The sequence below is a fragment of the Zalophus californianus genome, chromosome 12 (genome assembly GCF_009762305.2).
Source record: "Zalophus californianus isolate mZalCal1 chromosome 12, mZalCal1.pri.v2, whole genome shotgun sequence".
NCBI classification, from domain to species: Eukaryota; Metazoa; Chordata; class Mammalia; order Carnivora; family Otariidae; genus Zalophus; species Zalophus californianus.
This window is the reverse complement of record NC_045606.1, coordinates 58,409,678-58,429,233: the sequence shown is the minus strand read 5'-3', so window position 1 is coordinate 58,429,233 and position 19,556 is coordinate 58,409,678. Positions and strand designations below refer to the sequence as shown.

General features: G+C 36.3%; 1 protein-coding gene across 2 annotated transcripts in view; it reads right to left on the bottom strand.

Moving 5' to 3' along the window:
* Positions 1-19,556, bottom strand: part of TAX1BP1 (Tax1 binding protein 1) — an 83,850-nt gene that overhangs the window by 52,310 nt on the left and 11,984 nt on the right. For both annotated transcript variants that reach the window (XM_027573403.2, XM_027573404.2), the window contains exons 3-5: positions 15,322-15,424; positions 9,665-9,852; positions 5,698-5,856 (exon numbers count right to left, since the gene is read on the bottom strand). In XM_027573403.2, the coding sequence (XP_027429204.1) occupies positions 5,698-5,856; positions 9,665-9,852; positions 15,322-15,424 (450 nt within the window). The remainder of the gene's footprint in view (positions 1-5,697; positions 5,857-9,664; positions 9,853-15,321; positions 15,425-19,556) is intronic.

Below are 19,556 nucleotides of genomic sequence, written 5' to 3'. Positions count from 1 at the left end.
CAAAGATTATGAGCTAGTTTAAACTATATAAATATATTTTAAATATATTTTAGAAACAAAGTATTATGAATTTCCTGAAACTATTACTTAGGAAATCAGGTATAAAATGAAAACTGGCCTTAAAGAAATTTATTGATATATACACCTAAGTTATAACGATCACTCCTACAATATTAAAATTAAGTCTCTATGGGGTGCCTGGGTGGCTCAGATGCTTAAGCATCCGACTCGATTTCAGCTCCGGTCATGATCTCAGGGTTGTGAGACTGAGCCCTTCATTGGGCTCCATGCTGGGCGTGGAGCCTCCTTAAGATTCTCTCTCCCTCTATGCCTCCCCACTCCCACTCTAAAAAATAAATATTAAAATATTTTAAAAAATTAGGCCTTTGTGTCTTTTTTCCACAATGATAATCAATAAGAAAGAGTTAGAAATTCAATGATATCATAGCTTCAAAATTGGTTTTTGGCAACTCCATATATTAGGAGACACACACATACACACAAGCACCTGAGGCAATTCCATATATTAAGCAGTCTAAATGTCTTAAACCCACTCTGTCCAAAATCGGATATCCAATACAGTGATAAATACAGCTTTACAGAAGAGAAAGCCAAAAATATTAAGACAGAAGAGATCTGCACTAGCCAGAGCCACCATAATGAGAAATCTTTCATGTTGTTCTCTCCTATACCTGTGATAACTCCCAAATGGCTGGTAGTATCTCAAGATACCCTATCTAGTTTATAACATGCTCCTTATATTGTTTAAGCAATACTGTTTTAGTATTCTCAAAGATAATTGTTTAAAAATACCTTGAGGGTGCCTGGGTGGCTTAGTCAGTTAAGCATCTGCCTTCAGCTCAAGTCATGATCCCAGAGTCCTGGGATCGAGTCCCATGTTGGGCTCCCTGCTCAGCAGGGACTCTGCTACTCCCTCTCCCCCTGGCCCCGCTCCTGTTCTCTCACTCACTCTCAAATAAAATCTTTAAAAATACCTTGAAGTACATCTTATATTAACATTCAAGTTAAGAATACAATTTATTCTTTTTTTTTAAGATTTTATTTGACAGAGAGAGGGAGAGCGGCAGGCAGAGGGAGAAGCAGGCTCCCCGCTGAGCAGGAAGCCTGACGCAGGGCTGGATCCCAGGACCCTGGGATCATGACCTGAGCCAAAGGCAGACTAACAGACTGAGCCACCCAGGCACCCAAGAATACAATTTATTTTATGGAAAAAAACTCAATTCATAGTTCAGGCTCCAAAAACTTATACACTAAACTATAAAACTTAACAAGGTGACAGTTCATTTTAGTCCTATTTGAAAAACAAGACTCAGTATCACTGGTTCCCTGAGCCTCAGTTTTTAATCTTCTAATTTTCAAATACATATCTAGCACTCCAAAATGGAAACAAGAACACAATGAATATACCTACAAACTACTAATCTTATGTCTGAAAAATGTAGAGTTAGGGTTAAAAAAAAAAAAAGACTAACCAATACACTGGAATATCATTTGACAATAAAATGAATAAAGTACTGATGCATATTACACCATGGATGAGCCCTGGAAACATCATGCTAAGTGAAAGACGCAGGTCACAAAGGCCATACATGATTCCATTTGTATGCAATACCCAAAATATACAAACTTAGCTTAGTGGTTGCCTGGGACTGAGGGGGAAGGAAATGGAGAATGACCACTAACAGGTACAGGTTTCTTCTGGAGTGATGACTATGTTCTAAATTTAGGTTATGGTAATGGATGCACAATTCTGTAAATATTAATAAGAACCACTAAGTTGTATATCGTAAAGTGTTGGACATTATATGTAAATTATAAATTAGATCTCAATAAAGCTATTTTTAAAAAAGATCAATTAGATAAGTTCATATCTTTAGTCACTATAGGCAGAAGTAGAGTGTCATTAAGAGCAGTGAAGGAGCCAGACTGCCTACCTCTACCACTTTACAAACTGTTCGACCATAGGTTGGTTAAGTAACCCCTCTGTGCTACCTTTGTAAAATGTGTATTTGACAATGCCTACTTTATAGAAGTAAATGAGTTAACATATGTAAACACTCAGAACAGCACCTGGCTTACATTAAATATTACATGGGTTATTTTTATTAATCAGCCTTTTATAATAGAGAAAAAAACACACTTAAAATTGAACTGGAAATGAAGGTAAAATTTATCCTTACTAACACAAAATTTACTTTTTTAAATCTAGGGTATACGTGAATAATGGAACGAACACATCACATTAAAATACAGGCAAAATACTATATGTATTTTATAGTTCTCAATTTATAGATGTTATTTGGTTTCAGTTTTAATCTACTTTGTAATCCTACTTAATTCCTTCAAGCAAACAATTACACAACATAACCCAGAATATACTTAAGCATAACACTTAGGGCGCCTGGGTGGCTCAGTTGGTTAAGCAACTGCCTTCGGCTCAGGTCATGATCCTGGAGTCCCGGGATCGAGTCCCACATCAGGCTCCCTGCTTGGCAGGGTGTCTGCTTCTCCCTCTAACCCTCTTCCCTCTCGTGCTCTCTATCTCTCATTCTCTCTCGCTCAAATAAATAAAATCTTTTAAAAAAAAAGCATAACACTTAAACAAATCTGTTTTTGATAACTTTAACACATCCAATTCTTTTATTTTTCAAAATACAGTGTTCTCTCTAGTGGCATTGTACAATAAAAAGTATTTATAAAAGATGAAAGATTTTATTTATAAACTTTATTTATTATAAACATTTAACTTAGTATGTCAAATACTGAATGGGTAACAAGCTAATCTTATTTTATAAAACAACGAAAACACAATTTCTTCTATCTGAAGAAACTGAAGGTTGCCACAGAACATTCCTAAATTAACTATCCATTCTAAAATTTTAAGTGAAATTATAGATACATAATAGTTCTTCAGATATTCAGCAGTATATATACCCAGTACCTCAAAGAGAAAAAAAAAAAAAATTACTATATCGAGATTGTTTTTTTAGAATTCACACTATGGAAGAGATTTAAAGCAAGTGCCAAGAAATGTCATGGATTTTATAAGCCACCCAACTAAGACAAGCAAACTGTTCTAGCTGCCCAGATGAAGACTGATTTGGGAGGTAAAAAAAAGAAAATTAAAAAAAAAAAGCGCCCCATGACTACTAATGAAAAGAACTATTTCTCCTAGCAAGCACATTATTTTATCCCCAGAAATAAGCAATTGCCAACATACAACTAAGACTTTTTTTTTTTTTTAACATATATAAGTATCACTTCTAGGAACTGAGAAAAATGGTATGAATTTCATATTTTAGTTCGATTCTCTAGTTCATTATGAAAACTAGTAAAATAATATTTACTTACATTTAGTGAGACTCTATTACATAACAAAAACCAATCTAGGTCTTTTTGTTTTGTTTTTTAAAAGATTTTATTAATTTACTTGAGAGAGAACATGCATGTGCTGGGGGGGAAGAGCAAAGAGAGGACAAGCCGACTCCATGCTGAGTGTGGAGCCTGACATGGGGCTCCATCCCGAGATCATGACCTAAGCTGAAATCAAAAAGTCTGACGCTCAATCAACTGAGTCACCCAAGCACCCCAGGTCTTTTATAAATCACCACTTTCACAGCATAGAATAGCCTTTTAAAAACCACTTCCACGTACTTCATCTTCCCAGAGTATAAACCCAACACAAAAATAGCAGGGAAGAAGTCCCCTCCTAAGATTAATGTCTGTCATCAAGATTTATGAGTTGCTGGGGCGCCTGGGTGGCTCAGTCGTTAGGTGTCTGCCTTCAGCTCAGGTCATGATCCCAGGGTCCTGGTATCGAGCCCCACATCAGGCTCCCTGCTCGGTGGGAAGCCTGCTTCTCCCTCTCCCACTCCCCCTGCTTGTGTTCCTTCTCTCGCTGTCAAATAAATAAAATCTTTAAAAAAAAAAAAAAAAAAAGATTTATGAGTTGCCATAAAAACTTCTGCTGTAGACCTCTTCTGGGTACAACAGCCACCATCTCCTATAAATTTTGCTTCACTAATCCCCTGACCTCAATCTACCACTTTCTCAACCTAAATATGTCAGAATTAGCTCTCTTCAGAATGGTCTTATCCATAGTGTTTAACCCTTGTCACCTGGGCAGCAGAGAGTACCTAAGACTTTAAATCTCAGCTAATACTCGACTGGACCAGAGGCATGACCTCATGTACATGAGTAACTTCACGCAATTGAAGGCCTACCAATTCTGCCATTCCTATTCTTCCAATCATCATTCTTCCCTTGGATTTCAAGGTGATCAGAGTTGAAACCTCAAAGGCCGTATTTCAGGGCATTCTTGATCTTACAGGCTAAGTACATGCTGTAATGGGGCCATTTTCATGAGTACTGTCTTCTATCTCACCTCCACCCCTCCACCTTGTAATAGAGTGAAAGAAAAAAGATTGGCATTCCACTCTGGAAACTGCCAAATCCAGGTACAAATGAGATAAAAGTGTAAAGAATAGAACAGTATAATAAGTATACAAAACAGCCAAGGAGTTTCAACAACTGAATAAATCATTTATCTGAATGTCCTAACAATCAAGGTAGGCACATATACTATATTTTAATATTTGATATACCTGCTTATACTACACGATACTCTTATTGCAGGATTCTAAGTATTCCCCCAAGAGGAAAATGGGGAAGTAACTGCATCTTTTAAACTAAAAAGGCTAATGGTAATAAAAACAGATGTTACAGATGTTTATAAGGAGATTTACAATTGTACACATTGCTTCATATTATGTTTACCATCTAACTCAAAAGAGTACTCCTCAAACTGACAAGTCAAGAGAAAATCTTTTCAGAATTTAAGCCCTTATTTGTGTAAATTACCTCTGGTCAGGTGTGCAATTTACAACCACCCTGCTGGAATATAAAAATTAGTGAAAATCACTGCACTGCTGGTTCAAGTAACTGCTCTAGGCCTTGTTGGACAAAGAATGAAACAATAGAAAACAACACGTTAATTAACAATAGGTTAATCCTGTAAAAAGACCTAAGAATATCTAACTAGTTATAAGTGAGTATGAAACGTATTATCGGAATCTGTGTCAAAACTAACAAATTACTTTTCTTGGGAAACTAACAAGTCAATGACTAGGTGACTGCCTTTAATTGTTTTCACCTACTAAATTAAATCCATTTGTATTTCTAATGAAACTATACTGTTTTATACGTATACTTCTTTATGTGTTTTTTTAGGATAATTTATAGCATTTCTCACATCATGGATTCCAAAATTTTGTCTAATACTACATCTTATTTCATTGAATTCTGCTTTTTTGAAAGGTAATTTTAACTTTGTTCTATCTTCCCCTTACTCACTATTTATCACTCCTAATTATATTTCCAAACCCTCTCCCCCAAATCAATTATTCTATAATCAGATGGAAAGCATAGAGAAACAGCGTCAGGAACTACCTCATTAAGCCTGGTACCAAATAATCGAAGTATTTTAACCATTTGCAACATAAAAGAAGCTACAGCAGAAAACTGATAGGAACTAACCTTCTGTAAGTATGTATCTAAATGCCATTTTTTTAAGAACAGTTTTTACTTGCTTTAACTGGTTCATGGTTCAGTTCTTGAAAAAATGGGTTTCTGACAATATACTATCAATTCCAATCAGTTACATAAAACACAACTAACCTTTTGCTCTGCCTGCAGTTGGTCACATCTTTCTTTCTCATGGTTAAGTTCTCTTTCCAATCTTCCAATTTGTTCTCGAAGTTGTGTTGTTTCTTTTTCCAGAACAGCAATTAACTTTAACAATTCTTCTTTTTCTTTCATGGTTTTCTCAATTTTCAACTATAAAACAAAAACTCAAATTGATTTTTCTAGAATCCTAAAATGTTATTCAGTTTTCCATTTCAAAAAAATAGTGAAGAAATTCATAAAAAGAACTCTTACATACAATCTACTTCATGAATCATATATGTAAATAAAAATTCATGACTCATAAATTTAAACCTTTTGGTTGGGCAAAAGAGAACAACATTAAAACAAGGTATAAAATCAGGGGCACCTGGGTGGCTCAGTCAGTTAAGCACCTGCCTTTGATTCGGGTCATGATCCCAGAAGCCTGGGATGGAGCCCCGCATCCTGTTCCCTACCCAGTGGAGAGTCTGCTTGCCCCTCCCCCGACCTGTGTGTCCCCATGCTCATTCACGCTCTCTTAAATAAAATCTTTAAAAATAAAAGAAGGTATAAAATCAGTAAATTTTACTATGAAGTTGCCTGCTAATCAATTTTCAAATTAGTAGCAAAACTAAGGCACACTGTTTCATAGTTGACTTAATTCTGGGTTTTTCTTGAATAATACTCAAGATAAAAATGTGTACCTCTTCTTAAATGCAAAGCTATGAGATATCTTTGACTCTATTAAGAACTTCCTTACAGGGGCGCCTGGGTGGCTCAGTCGTTAAGCATCTGCCTTCAGCTTGGGTCGTGATCCCAGGGTCCCTGCTCCTTGGGAGGCCTGCTTCTGCCTCTCCCACTCCCCCTGCTTGTGTTCCCTCTCTTGCTGTCAAGTAAATAAAATCTTAAAAAAAAAAAAAAAAAAAGAACTTCCTTACATGTTACATAAGGCCTTCATCTATGGCATTACTCTTAAAAGTTTTGGTATTAAGTAGTAAAAGCTGCTATATTTATAATGGTCTCTATTTGGCTAAATTAAAACAAACTTAAAGTAACTGCAAATTTTAGGACAAAAATGCAGACTATAACAATAAATTAACAATGTAACTGATTCTTATGGGAACACTAATAGTAACTCAATTCAGGAAAACCTATACTTCACGATTCTAAAAAATTACTCATTAAAGGACCTAATATAGTAGTAAATAAAATGGTTAACATTTCTCTTAGAATAAAAAGTCTTTGATTTTAACAAAGGAATAATGAAGACTCGGAGGGAAAATTTCACAAAGCAGGCATCATTTAGCTAAAATAAAATGTTTTCCTGGTACACTAAGTTAGTTCTCCAGGGTCATGGAATCAAACTGATTAAACTCTAAAATGGGTCTTATGAAAGCTCAGGAGCTACAAATTTTTATTGACTCTTATATCTCTTCCATCAGACCAAATGAAAACATTAGGAGTAAAATGCCCTCAAAAATAAACTTCTTTTACACCTTACTTTTTAAAAAACATCTTTTGGCTCTAAACTTTCTGGCAGTTTAAAAGTGAGACTATATCCTGACATAGTACAATAGAAACATTATGAAAGAACCAATTTGTCCCTGTGATTCACTTAACCGACACATACCTTCTGAAGAGTTTACTGAATCTTTTTTTTTTTTTTTAAGATTTTATTTATTTATTTGACAGAGAGAGACACAGTGAGAGAGGGAACAACAAGCAGAGGGAGGGGGAGAGGGAGAGAGAGAAGCAGGCTTCCCACCAAGCAGAGAGCCCAATGTGGAGCTCGAACCCAGGACCCTGGGACCATGACCTGAGCTGAAGGCAGAGACGCTTAACGAATGAGCCACCCAGGTGCCCCAAGAGTTTACTGAATCTTAAGTAGAAGTTTTATTTTTTTAATTTTTTTAAAGATTTTATTTATTAATTGGAGAGAGAGAGAGAGAGAGAGAGCTAGAGAGCACAAGTGAGGGAGAAGGAGAAGCAGGCTCCCCACAGAGCAGGGGAGCCTGATGCAGGGCTCAATCCCAGGATCCTGGGAATCATGACCTGAGCCAAAGGCAGACGCTTAACAACTGAGCCACCCAGGCGCCCCTTAAGTAGAAATTTTTAAAAGGAATTCAAATTAGATAAAAATGTATAGAAGTCTAATCCTGCCTCCAATTTTGTATTTGAAATCTTTCAAGCATTACAAAAGTTAAAATTTTAAATCAACACTCATCACCTAAATTCACTATTAGTATTTCACCATGTTTACTTCATATCCCTTTATCACTTGCTTATGCTTTTTGTGTTTTTTGCTAAACCATCTGAAACTGGAGACACTTCACCCCTAAGTACTCAGAGCAAGGATCTCCTAAAAAGGAGTCTCCTTTTCAACCACTACCACTATCATAAATAAGAAAATTAACAATAACTTTGTAATATCCAATGGATAGTTCAGTTATTTATCTCCCACTATCCCCCCAAAATATCTATTTTTTAAATTCTAAGATCCAGTCAAGGTTCACATATCAAGTGGAAAAAAAAAAAAAGACATAACCCTTCAATGTCAACAATTGATGAATGGAAATTTAAAAGACTTGTCAAAAAATTGTTCAGAATAAAAATATTTTATCTCAGCCATTTGCACCTAATAGACAGCAACTTAAATTTTCTTTATAAAGTACCTCTTATGAATAGGAAGAAGTGAAATAAATTGTGTAATGTCCCAATTAACTTAGGAAAGGAAAGATACAGATGCCTAAATGCTTTTTTTTTGGAGGCCCTGAAATCAGGGTGGTCTAACAAGTATTCAAAAAACTGCAATATAAATGCTAACTGCATTCTTTTTAAGAGCTAGGCTTGTTCCACCATCTCTGACTAGCATTCAAATACCAGGCTGAAAACCTTGATCATCTGGCAGTTGTCACCACAAAATGTTTTAGTCACCCTATAAAAGTTACATTTCTTTATTTAAGATAAGAAAGGAATTTCTGGAAAGGGAAGGGAAGATATAGAAGAATTCACAATAAAAAATGATTGGTTCCTTCTAACCTTCTTAGTTTGACTATCTAATAAAAGTATTATATCTATGACCTTATCTTTTTTCTCTTGTCTGTTTTTGAAATAAAATATAATCAAAGGCATAAAATATTTACATATAAAAAACATCTGACTATAAAGAAAAAGCAATGACCTGCCAGATTAAATATGAATGTAAATTAACCAAAAATATAGAATGAACCAATAAGCTGTTTCTCACAGAAATTCAAATGTAACATTCTAGCTTTTTAGGTTTAGATACTGAAATCTTGAAATAAGAATGTTCTACTTTGTCCTTCAATGATTTCTAAAACTTAAGACATAAGGCATTATTAGACTATCTATACAGTAAACTTCTATTGGAGCCAATGCAATGCCTCCCAAATAGTCAATTAAAAAAATGTTCACGTTTTCTCTTTAAATTATGATTAACCCACAACACTCATTTGATAAAATGAACAAGGAAATCATTCTAAATGCTCAATCTAAACTCAGACTGGAATCTTCCCTGATTCACTGCCACACTTGGAATAGAGCATGCTTGTGGTACAGTGAAATGAAGTTCACATCCAATTACAGTTAGATTTATTACTTTATACACCATCTTCACAACCCAAACCTGTACTATTCTATAATCAATGGATTAGGCAACCACTAAAGAAGAAAAGTTAGTGTAAGGTAATATTAGGAAACCTTTAAATCTAACCCAATAGTTATTTACTGCACATCTACTATGCACAAAATACTGATAAGGCCCTAGGGGCAGTCTCTGCACGGTGCAATCAATAACCTGTGACAGGACGAAATGTAAAACATTTCAAAAACAACACTCTAAGTTTACCATTTTAGTTAAAAACCATCTGAGTCTCAGGTTATTCTTCTGAATTTTTTAAATGCCAACATGAGCTCTGTTCTTAAATTTATAAATCATTAGCTCACTGTTGGTACCAACCTCAAGAAGGCCAGCTTTTGTGGTCACCACCAACATGTCAGAATTTCCTTCATCTTCCATAGTAAGTAACTCTTCAACTGGAGAAGAAGCTCGAAACTGGAAAGGTGTACTTGCTCCACGAATTTCACCCTTATGGGTAACATAACAAAACTGATAAAATTCTCCATCATCATTTGGAAGGTAATATCCTAAAAGGAAGTTAACAAAAGAAAGTTATTAAACTTCCTATTATGAAGTTAATGGCTCCCCGCCCTCCAATTCAACATTACTTGCCATCTCCACTCATTCCTGACCTGTTCTAGGCACACAGAGTTGTCTTTCCTCTTATCAAACTAGACTCTCCCTTCTTCTGTAAACATGCCCTAATTTCTCTTAGCTCTAAATTTATCCTCCCTGAATATCCTTTCCCTTTATCTTCACTAGGGCAAAACCAACTTATCTGGGAGAGTCACATATATGTTTTTCTTTCTTTTTTTTTTTTTTTAAGATTTATTTGAGAGAAAGAGAGAGGGAGCAAGCCCATGAGCGAGACGGGGAGAGGGAGAGAGAAGCTCAAGCAGATTCTATGCTGAGTGCAGAACCCAACACAGGGCTCAATCCCACGAGCCTGAGACCAACCCGAGCCAAAACCAAGAGTTGGACACCCAACCAAATGTGCCACCTAGGTGCCCCAACATACATGCTTTTCAATGAGAAAAAGACTGGAGGAGGAGCAAGGTAAGACCCAGCACAAAATCTAGGAGGACTGCAGGTAGGAATGTCATTTAAAGAAATCTTCCCTCAAATTTGACATTACATGAAACAAAGATATTAACAAAAGGAATACGTGGTATGTGAACTGTGTAAAAGAAAGGAGGAAGAAGTCCACCGGTGCAGCAGAATAAAAATAAGCACTGGAACCACACAGCTTTATTCTAGAATTCCAGCTCTACTAGCCATTAGCAACTCAACCTCCCTGAGCCCCAGTTTCTTATCTGTAAACGAGCTATGAAGACATCTATCTCACAGCTCCCAATTATCTATAATGTACTTAAACCATTTAGCCCACTATCTGACGAGTATGTGTTTGATATTTGTTCCTTCTTTCTTCATCTCTTACACTCTTAAATTTTGCTAATTATCCTTGCTCAAAATTAAACTTTCCTTCTCTCCAAAGCTCACACAGTATTTTTTACATTAAAAAACTCCACCTATACTATCAATTATCACTGGTAATATACATGCTTTATATGCTCTATCAAGAACTCAGAAATACTGAGGGCAGATAAATAATAATATGTATAAAAATTCTAGCATCCCCCATAATGACTTGTAAAAAGGAAGCATCCAGTGGCGGTGAAATGAATATATAAAGATCAATACAGCGGCACCTGGGTGGCTCTGTGGGTTAAGCATCTGCCTTCAGCGCAGGTCATGATCCCGAAGTCCCGGGATCGAGTCCCAAATTGGGCTCCCTGCTCAGCAGGGAGGCTGCTTCTCCCTCTGCCCCTCCCCCTGCTCATGCACCCTCTTTCACTCTCTTTCTCTCAAAATCTTTTAAAAATAAAAATTTAAAAAAATAAAGATCAATACATTCACCTTATCTTGAATATTCCTACCTATCCAAAAACCTCTTATCAATATGCCTGTTTTTCTTTCATAACTTGAAATTTTCAGATTATGATATCTACTTCACTTGGTATCATTCGTTAAAAAATAGCTAACCTTCTTCCTTAGAAACAGGAGGGAGGAGAAAATATAAGATAAGCCTGGAACATCTTGTGGTGCTTGAAAGAAAAAAGTCCTCAAAAAAAAGAATTCAAAGTGGCAGGAGGGTGGAGGGAATGTCAAAAAATACAGTAGCCCGCCTGATGGAGCTCGCAATGGCCAAAGAAAGCTGGAATAATTTGAGCAACAAAAAAAACGGTACTATTAGACTTTATTCCATAGCAGAAAATATCCATGAGTCCATTGGGAAGGAGACAACTCCTACCATAATAACTCCAACTAATAAATGTGCAATCAATGAAAATAGAAAATCATCAGGCAAACACAATAAAAATTGTTGTAAGAAAGATCTACTGAAAGATACTAAAATTAGTGGGTGAAAATTGGAGGAAAAACAAGGTATTTCCTTACTCTCTAACTCCCCCGTAAGATTTACTATTTACAAAAGGAAATATACTAACTTTACAGTAGAAAAACCCAGCAGACACCAAATGATCAAGATTAAGATCACTAGCAATGAGATATGATCATCAAGTACTCCCTGATACAATGCACTATAAAGAGTACAACAGCACTTGTATGGCATTCTTCCTAAAAATGTATAACCTCAAACTAATCATGAAAAAACACCAGCACAAAAAGAGGAACATGCCACTCTCCCCGCCCCCACCCCCAGCCCCAAAACACACTAAACAATAATACCATTCAAAAGGGGCGTGTGGGTGGCTCAGTCGGTTGGGTGTCTGCCTTCAGCTCCCATCCTGGTCTCAGGGTCCTGGGATTGAGACCCACATCCTGCTTCTCCCTCTCTGTCTCTACCTGCCAACTCCCCCTGCTTGTGCACTCGCTCACGCTCTGTCAAACAATCTTTAAATTTAATACTACTACTCTTCAAAAAGGTAAAAGTCATGAAAGACAAAGACAGAATGAGGAACTGTCACAAACTGGAGGAGATAAGAAGATAACACAATTAAATGCAAAGTGGGATCCCGGATTGGATCCAGGAACAGAAAAAAGAACACTATTAGAAACAGTTATAGTCACTCGTAGGAGTGTTAAATGTTAAAATGTGTATTAAATAAAGGTACTATGTAAAATGTTAACATTAAGGGAAGCTGGGTAATGTGTATACAGAAATTCTGTTTACTGTTTTTGCAACTTTACATCCACAAAATTATTTTAAAATACAAAGTTTAAAAAAGTAATACGGGGATGCCTGGGTGGCTCAGTTAAGCGTCCAACTCTTCATTTCAGCTCAGGTCATATTATCAGGGTCGTGAGAGATCAAGCCCCTCATTGGGCTCCACAATGGGTGTGGAGCCTGCTTGGGATTCTCTCTCCCTCTCTCCTCTCCCCCCACGTCCCCCCACTCCTCACGCTCTCTTAAGAAAAAAAACCAGTAACTTAGGAGATTTGGCAATATATTTTTAAAAGTTTTTAAAAACCCCACCATCCTAATATGTACAAATAAATTTATTAAGCCATGGCTGAGTAACTTAAATGGCCACTAGAATTACTTTAAAAGTTTAAATAGAAAAAACATATATACTCTCACTAATCAGCTCCAGTATCATGACATTCAAAATTCTATAAACTAGATATTCAAGGTCTGATAAATCTCACAAAAATAACCCACTAATAAATAGTTCAAATCCATTTGAGATACAAGACCTAGTTCAGAGTTGCAATTTAAAGCTATCTAGAAAAATCTCTCATTGGATTAATAACATTGAAAATAAAACAGTAAAGCAATCAAATTACAAGGATCCATATAGAAAAAGAATTATATTTACGAATTTTTGTTAGTTGTTCTGAATTTTGCATTTCAAGATTCTCATGACTCATTCACAAAATAAGCAAAGTGATTTTGGATTATGCTTAAAATCTCTTCTAGCTCTAATACTCTATGAGCAAGTTTTTCATGACTCTATCCTGACCTCTTTATATAACAAATGAGTTTTAGACAGGCAGAAGCTTTTATTTCTGATTTTCAAAGTAAAAATTATCATGATGAATTTTCAAAAACTTGGAAAACTTACTGCCTTTATGCTTAGCTCCCACTGAAAATGTTCTTAAAGTATAAACAAATCAAATGCTTTTTTTTTTTTTCCAAACTGCTTTTAAACTTCTTGGTAAATCACTAGTAAAGTCATTAGTCACTATAACAAACTGAGTAAATTAGTTTAAGAAAATTAATCACATTATAAAAATGCCTGGAAATAAACCCACAATTTTTAAGGAAAAATATCTTGGGGCACCTAGGTGGCTAAGTCAGTTAAGTGTCCTACTTTGGCTCATGTCATGATCTCAGGGTCCTGAAATTCTGAGTCAGGCTCCCTACTCAGCAGGGAGTCTGCTTGTCCCTCTCTCTCTGCCCTACCCCATGCTTGCGCATGGGCTCTCTCAAAATCTTAAAAAAAAAAAAATCTTAAAAACAAAATCAGTTCCAATATACACATTTGAATTTGATTACCTAAAAAGAGACTATGAGTTAAAAGATAAACCAGATACATAATTTACATCATTTCTTAATCCATAAAACATTATGAGGACCTAAATCTTGGCCTATATTACAGTACAAATTTTATCCTCTGAATGTTTCTTGACATAGTACACAACAAAAATTTTTTTATATGCTAGTTCTACGTGGTCACATTGCCAAATGATTTTCACACCAAACATATACAAACCTCAGAATAAAATTTTTTTGAAAAACCACTAAAATCCAAACAATGCCAATACCAAATACTGGCAAAGACGCAGAAGAACAAGAATTCAATGCTGATGGGAACGCCAAATGGTATTATCACTTTGGAAAACAGTTTGGTGGTCTCTTACAAACTAAACATACCACATGATCCAGCAATTGTACTCACTGGTATTTACCCAAATGAGTGGAAAATTTATATCCATATAAAAACCTGTCAATGTATGTTTACAGCAGCTTTATTCACAATTGACAAAACTTGGAAGCAGCTAAGGTGTCCTTTAATAGACAAATGAACAAACTGTTAGACCCATTCAACAGAGTATTACTGCTTCCTTTGCAGTTCTCTGAATTTTTTTTTAATTTAAAGATTTATTTGAGAGACAGAGAGAGCACACTCCCATAAGAGAGAGTCTGAGCATAAGCAGGGGGGAGGGGTAGAGGGAGAAAATTCCCCACTGAGCAGGGAGCCTGATGTGGGACTTAATCTCAGGACCCTTAGACCATGACCTGAGCCGAAGGCAGAGGCTTAACCAACCAAGCCACCCAGGCACCCCTAGTTCTCTGCATTTTATGTGCATTACAATAGCATACTAAGACAGCATTCATTAGCTTCAACAGACCAAAAAGAATCCACAGCATAAACAAGGCTAACAATTTGCTTTAATATAATCCAAAAATCAGTGCAATTAGAATACAAATACATAAACAAGGCTAACAATTTGCTTTAATATAATCCAAAAATCAGTGCAATTAGAACACAATTAGCAGTGAAGCAAAGTCTGTGACAGACTTCTAAATTAAGAGTATTTATTCTGTATATAATACCAAGATAAGAATAAATTTCATTTATTCCCATACATTTTATAAGCAACTCCTCTATAAACCCTGTTAATTATCGTTGTGGTTTTCATATAGAATTATTTTTCTCACTCTAATTTGCTATATTATTCTAATATCAGTAATAGTTTCTCATCTGAAAAAAAATCATCCAAAGATCTAGAAAGAAACTCACTCTTCAATGAAAAGCAAAAAAAAAAAAAAAAAACCTTTTAAATGTCCACATAAAATATGTATCCTACACTACATATTTACATTCCTATGACTTTTGCTAAACAAAGATATTAATTTGTCAACTTTGATATGTTGGGCATGCCTAAGTAGACCATTACAATGGAGAACAACATTTTTAATGGCAAGAAAACATCAAATTTCATCAAGTTCTGCAGTTCTCAGTTCTTACCTTGAAATGCTAATACACAATTAACTGTTGATCCTTCTACGTAATGTTCAGGCATAGGAGACCATAAAAATGTGTAATAATCACGAGCAGTACTCCATCCAACCTAAAGGAAAATAACAAAACTACAGAGATTATATTTTAATATTAGAATGATGTCTTATAGCATATAGTTTTTTACGGCATCCTAAAGTTAAAACATGTGTTACTATGTTTACAAATCATTGAGTATTTTAACAAGCATGTCAAATTTTTATGATTTTTATTAAGCTATAACCTAATGTTATAAAAATCTATATAAATTGAACAGTAGAGTTTCTATTATGTATTAAAAATGCAAACTGATACCCAATTTCTCAAGAAAAACTTAGCATGCACATGATCAAATATACTTAGGCTTCCCTTAAAATTTGATTTCACTAAACATAAGAGTTTTCCTTTTTTTTATTTTAAAGCAAGGCTCGAACTCACGACCCAGACCTAAGCCGAGATCAAGAGGCGTACACGTAACAGCCTGAGCCACCCAGGTGCCCCTTCATTAAACATAAGTTTCTAAAACTTACTATTTTGTCTCAAATTTCAGTATAATTAGGTTTTCCTCTCTACCTTAAATGTATTAACTTCACTAATCTCTCTCATGCCAAGTCTTACCTGCAGCCAATTGGTAAGTTTTATAAAAAGTCCTTTATTACCAAAATATTTATAAATACAAATAAAAAACCTATTTTGGGGCGCCTGGGTGGCTCAGTTGGTTAAGCGACTGCCTTAGGTCATGATCCTGGAGTCCTGGGATCGAGTCCCGCATCGGGCTCCCTGCTCAGTGGGGAGTCTGCTTCTCCCTCTGACCCTCTTCCCTCTCGTGCTCTCTCTCTCATTCTCTCTCTCTGAAATAAATAAATAAAATCTTAAAAAAAAAAAAAACCTATTTTGCACTATATCTAAAACATTTTCAACCTATAAAATGTATATATTACAGATCTGTCTATATTTTCTAGATGGATTATACTGTGTTAAATACTGAATATTAAAGATGTTTAAAAAAGGTACACACAAAACTCATTTTATTGTGCTTCACAGATACTGTTTTATAAAGTGAAGGTTTGGGATAATCCTGAATCAAACAAGTCTATCAGCGCAATTTTCCCAATAGCATTTGCTCACCTCATGGCTCTGTATCACATTTTGGTAATTCTCTGAATATTTCAAACTTTTTCATTATTATCGTATTTGTTACGGTGATCTACAACCAGTGATCTTCGACATTACTATTATAATTGTTTTGGAGTATCACAGACCACACCCGTATAAGATGATGAACTTAATATACATGTTTTGACTGCTCCATTAACTGGCCATTACCCCATCTTTCTCCCTCTTTTCAGGCCTCCCTATTCCCTGAGACTCAACAATATTGAAATTAGGCCATTTAGGGACACCTGGGTGGCTCAGTTGGGTTAGGCATCTGCCTTCGGCTCAGGTCATGATCCCAGGCTCCTGGGATTGAGCCCCGCATCAGGCTCCCTGCTCAGTGGAGAGCCTGCTTCTCCCTCTCCCTCTGTCACTACCCCTGCTTGTGCTGTCAAATAATTTTTTTTAATTTTTTAAAAAAAGGGAATTAGGCCATTTATTAAACCTACAGTGGCCTCAAAGTCTTCTCAAAGGAAAAGACAGCTCTCACTCTTAAAATCAAAGCTAGAAATGATTAAGCTTAGCGAGGAAGGCATGTCAAAAGCCAAGACAGGCTGAAAGCTACGTCTCCTGCACCAAACCATATTAAGAATGCAAGGAAAGGTTCTTTAAGTTCTTGAACTTTTTTTTTTAATTTATTTGACAGAGAGAGACACAGCAAGAGAAGGAACACAAGCAGGGGGAGCAGCAGGTAGAGGGAGAAGCAGGCTCCCCGCCAAGCTGGGAGCCCAATGCAGGGCTCAATCCCAGGACCCTGGGATCATGACCTGAGTCGAAGGCAGATGCTTAACAACTGAGCCACCCAGATTCCCCAAAGGAAAGGTTCTTGAAGAAAATAAAAGTGCTACTCCAGTGAACACATGAATGATAAGAAGCAAACAGCCCTATTGCTGATATGGAGAAAGTTTTAGTGGTCTGAATAGAAAAATCAAACCAGCCACAACACTCTCTCAAACCAAAACCTAATCCAGGACAAGGCCCTATCTTACCTTCAATTCTATTAAGACTGAGAGAAGTGAAGAAGCTACAGAAGTTTGAAGCTAGCAAAGGTTGGTTCATGAGATTTATAGAAAGCAGCTCCATAATAAAGAAGTGTAAAGTGAAGCCCCAAATATTAACGTAGAAGCTGCTGTATCAAATTATCAAGATCTAGCTATGATAATGAAGGTGGCTACATTAACTAACAGATTTTCCATGTAGATGAAACAGTCTTATGCTGGAAGAAGCCATCTAGGACTTCACAGCTAGAGGGAAAAGTCAAAGCCTGGCTTCAAAGGACAAGCTGACTCTTGCTAAGGGCCAATGCAGCTTGTAATTTTAAGTTGAAACCAGTAATACTTGTTCACCCTCTCAAAAATTCGAGGCCCGTTAAAAATTATGCTAAATCTACCCTGCCTGTGCTCTGTAAATGGAACAGAGCCTGTATGATGGCACATCTGTCTACAACATGATTTACTAAATATTTTAAGCTCACTGTTGAGACCTACCACTCAGAAAGAAAACATTCCTTTCAAAATCCTACTGCTCATTCACAAAGCAGCTGTTTACTCAAGAGCTCTGATGGAGATATACAACAAGGTTAAGGTTGTTTTCATGCCTGATAATACAATATCCATTCTGCAGCCCACAGATCAAGAGTAATTTAGACTTGCAAGTCTTACTATTTAAGAAATACGTTTTGGGCGCCTGGGTGGCTCAGTCAGTTAAGCATCTGCCTTCAACTCAAGTCAAGATTCCAGGGTCCTGAGATCGAGTCCCACATTGAGCTTCCTGTTCAGCGGGGAGTCTGCTTCTCCCTCTACCCCTCCCCCTGCTTATGATCTCTCTCTCTAATAAATAAATAAAATCTTTAAAAAAATACATTTTATAAGGCTGTAGCTGCTACAGGTAGTGATTCCTCTGATGGATCTGGACAAGGTAAGCTGAAAACCATCTAGAAAGAATTCACCATTCTAGATGCCATTAAGAACATTCACAATTCATGGGAACAGGTCAAAACATCATCAGCAACAGAAGTTTGGAAGAAGTTGACTTCAACCCTCATGGATGGCTTCCAGGGGTTTAAGACTTCAGTAGAGGAAGTAACTGCAGATGTGACAGAAACAGCAAGAGAACTAAAATTAGAAGTGGAGCCTGAAGATGTGACTGAATTGTTGCAATCTCATGATAAAACTTAAACAGATGAGGAGTTGCTTCTTACGGATGAGCAAAGAAAGATTCGAGATGGCATCTACTCCTGGTGAAGATGCTGTGAAGAGTGTTGAAATGACACCAAAAGATTTAGATTACAGAAATTTAGTTTACAAAACAGCAGCAGGGTTTGAAAGGACTGACTCCAATTTTGTAAAAAGTTCTACTGTGGGTAAAATGCTACGGAAAAATCGTTCATGAAAGGAAGAGTCAATGGATATGACAAACTTCACTGCTGTCTTATTTTTTTTTTTTTTAAGTAAATTCAACCCCAATGTGAGGCAAAAACTCACAACCCCGAGATCAGAAACCACACGCTCCACGGACTGAGCCAGACAGACACCCCTTTTGTTGTCTTATTTTAAGAAATTGCCACAACCACCCCAACCTTCAGCAACCACCACCCTGACCAGTCAGCAGCTATCAACCATCAAAGCATCACCAGCAAAAAGATAAATCGCTGAAAAGATCAAATGATGGTATTTAATTAAGGTATATGCATTGTTTAAGGCATAATGCTACTGCATGCTTAATAAACTACAATACAGTGTAAACAACTTTATATGCACTGGGAAACCAAAAAAATTGTGACTCATTTCACTGTGGTGGTCTGGAACCCAACCCGTAATATCTCCAAGGTATGCCTGTACTAGGTATCCATTTGCAGATAATATAAGAAATTATGCGTCATCCACAGGTTTAGATTATATATACATTCTATAATTCTGATAGACCTAGGATACAGAACATTGAGAGTGCTTTCAAACCGTACGTCACAACCCAGTAGGAAGTGGCAGTATCAGTTCAGTAGTGCACAGCCCATTTTTTAATTATACAGAATTAGAAAATATCAATGCATG